This window comes from Asparagus officinalis, unplaced genomic scaffold, assembly GCF_001876935.1.
Source record: "Asparagus officinalis unplaced genomic scaffold, Aspof.V1 AsparagusV1_Un3060, whole genome shotgun sequence".
Taxonomy (NCBI): domain Eukaryota; kingdom Viridiplantae; phylum Streptophyta; class Magnoliopsida; order Asparagales; family Asparagaceae; genus Asparagus; species Asparagus officinalis.
Genome location: NW_017975319.1, coordinates 1 through 2,121, shown reverse-complemented (window position 1 = coordinate 2,121; position 2,121 = coordinate 1). Strand labels below are relative to the sequence as shown.

The window sequence follows — 2,121 nt, the reverse complement described above, 5'->3', positions numbered from 1 at the left end:
TGTAGAACGCATGGCCATCTACTTGCTTATATATATGGCTACTGAAAGAAATCGATTCATTCAGAGAAAAGACAAATTAGAAACGAAGTGGAAGTATAATGTACGCCAAACGCTTAATTAAATTAAATTCAACTCGTATACAATCTTATTCATCACACAAATCACACGAATTTCTTAAAAATCATAATATATCTCACGCTGCTTTAGACACGAACAAGAACAAGGGGACACGCATTGCATAATATGTAATACTCCATCACTATGAAAGGAGACTTGACTTAATTAATTATCACGGCTTCACAAAGATGAAGAGCTTCTGGCCCATTTGGCAGTGTTTGCCGTGGGCCTTGCCGCAAATGTACCACTTCCTCCCTGGTGACGTCAGCTTTATGACGTCGTATCCGCTCGTCAGAGCCTCGGTCGCCTGAGGTACCTTGCAATAATTGAATTCCGGCCCGCTCACCTTGTAGACGTTGTGATATCCGCGTGGGTACTTGAACACTGTAATTATATCATGTCATAGGAACATTTATACAATCAAGAAAGAAAAATACTTTTGCTAAGATTATTTACTTGATGTAGTATATAATTTCAAATATCTAGATATAAGTTTTTTGTGTCATCACATCACAAAAACAAAAGAAAACTGTATCCTAGAAGAGCTGTTTGGCAAAATTTTGAACCGGATTGGACCTTAATCTAGAATGGTTCCGAACCAAGAGAAAGTGGTCCAAAACTAAACTGGTTTATGGCAAGAACAATTTAAGAGGGACTTGCCAATATCATGAAGTTGCAGTTCTTGAAAACATCTAATTAAAAACTAACTGACAAACACTTACTCGGAGGTTGTATGTGTTAATAAGGTAGTTACACATCCATACTGTAGGGGTGATAAATTGCAAAAAAAAATAAATTAAAAAAAACCATATTTATGGTCTTGTGTAGAACTCATTACCGCTCAACTTGTTTCCTAGCACTTATCAGCCTACAACTTTTTTTTGGGTGGGGTAGGGTGGGGGGATTTCTATCTATGTCATATCCTCCTCAACAATGCCAAACTCTAGAAATGATAACTGCTAATAAACTGGGTTAATTATAAGGAAAAATTTTACTAGATATATGATAACATAAGCATATGACCATTTGTGAAAGTCGTAGAGTTTGATGAAAATATATGTACCGAGTTTGTCTCCGACATAAAAGTGACGACCCTTAGCCCAAGCCGCGTAGTCGAAGTTGAGGGCCCAACCGTAGTGATCACCTACAAAATGGGTCGTCGTTGCTCGAGCCAAAGATGGAAGAGTAACAAAGGCCAAAACAATGGCGGAAATGAATTGAACAAGAGCCATAGATTAATGTTGCCCCCCTCTCCTTTTAGTTATTAATTAGCTAGCTATATTCTTGTAGAAGAATATTGAGTGCATGTTTCATATAGTCGGAGTCTGCATTTATAGGCTTATTATCCTTATGAGCAATGCCACTAAGAATTAATGTTGGCCGGCGATATGCCATAAAAAATTAATAACAACAAGATGCGGGTGGTAACGGTAAGGATCGGAAAGGGTTTTGAATGACGACTTGGACTCCAATAATTGGGGTAAAAAAAATAATCCTAAATAGGAATCCATTGTAGAATCCTAGGGGAAAAACCCTATGAGAAAGGAGAACGCGGAAATTGTTTAGTACAGATCTTAAAGATGCTAATTGTGATGATAAAGTCTAACTTCACTAATAAACATCACCTCAGAACCAACCGTATGCGAGAAAGAGGTTCTGCTCCACACAATCAGGGGTGCAGTTACAAAATTGCCATCATTTTAATCACTTGACGGAGCAGATATGCCTCTCGCTTGCACTCGATTCTAACCAAAACCGAACTTTCAATAATACATTATTAATGATTTCACTAGTAGTGTAGACTGATTGTTGTTTTAGAATTGATAATTAGACATGATACAACCTTCTTCCTCGTATGATTTCTATAGAGTCATATGTAGGATTTTTTTTAACCCCTAAATCATGCCAAACCAATAAAAAAAGATGGATCCAACCAGTTGCGATACATATCTTTGAAAAAATAATTTGAAGTTAGATGATTACGGACCACCGATTTTAAGATTT

General features: G+C 37.0%; 1 protein-coding gene across 1 annotated transcript; it reads right to left on the bottom strand.

Annotated features, from left to right (window-relative positions):
• Nucleotides 1-289: 289 nt before the first annotated feature.
• On the bottom strand, nucleotides 290-1,349 carry LOC109828634 (mavicyanin-like). Its single transcript, XM_020395592.1, has 2 exons — nucleotides 1,181-1,349; nucleotides 290-501 (listed from the first exon to the last, which is right to left on the bottom strand). The coding sequence occupies exons 1-2, from the start codon at nucleotides 1,347-1,349 to the stop codon at nucleotides 290-292; spliced, it is 381 nt and encodes a 126-aa protein (XP_020251181.1).
• Between the last annotated feature and the right edge of the window lie 772 nt (nucleotides 1,350-2,121).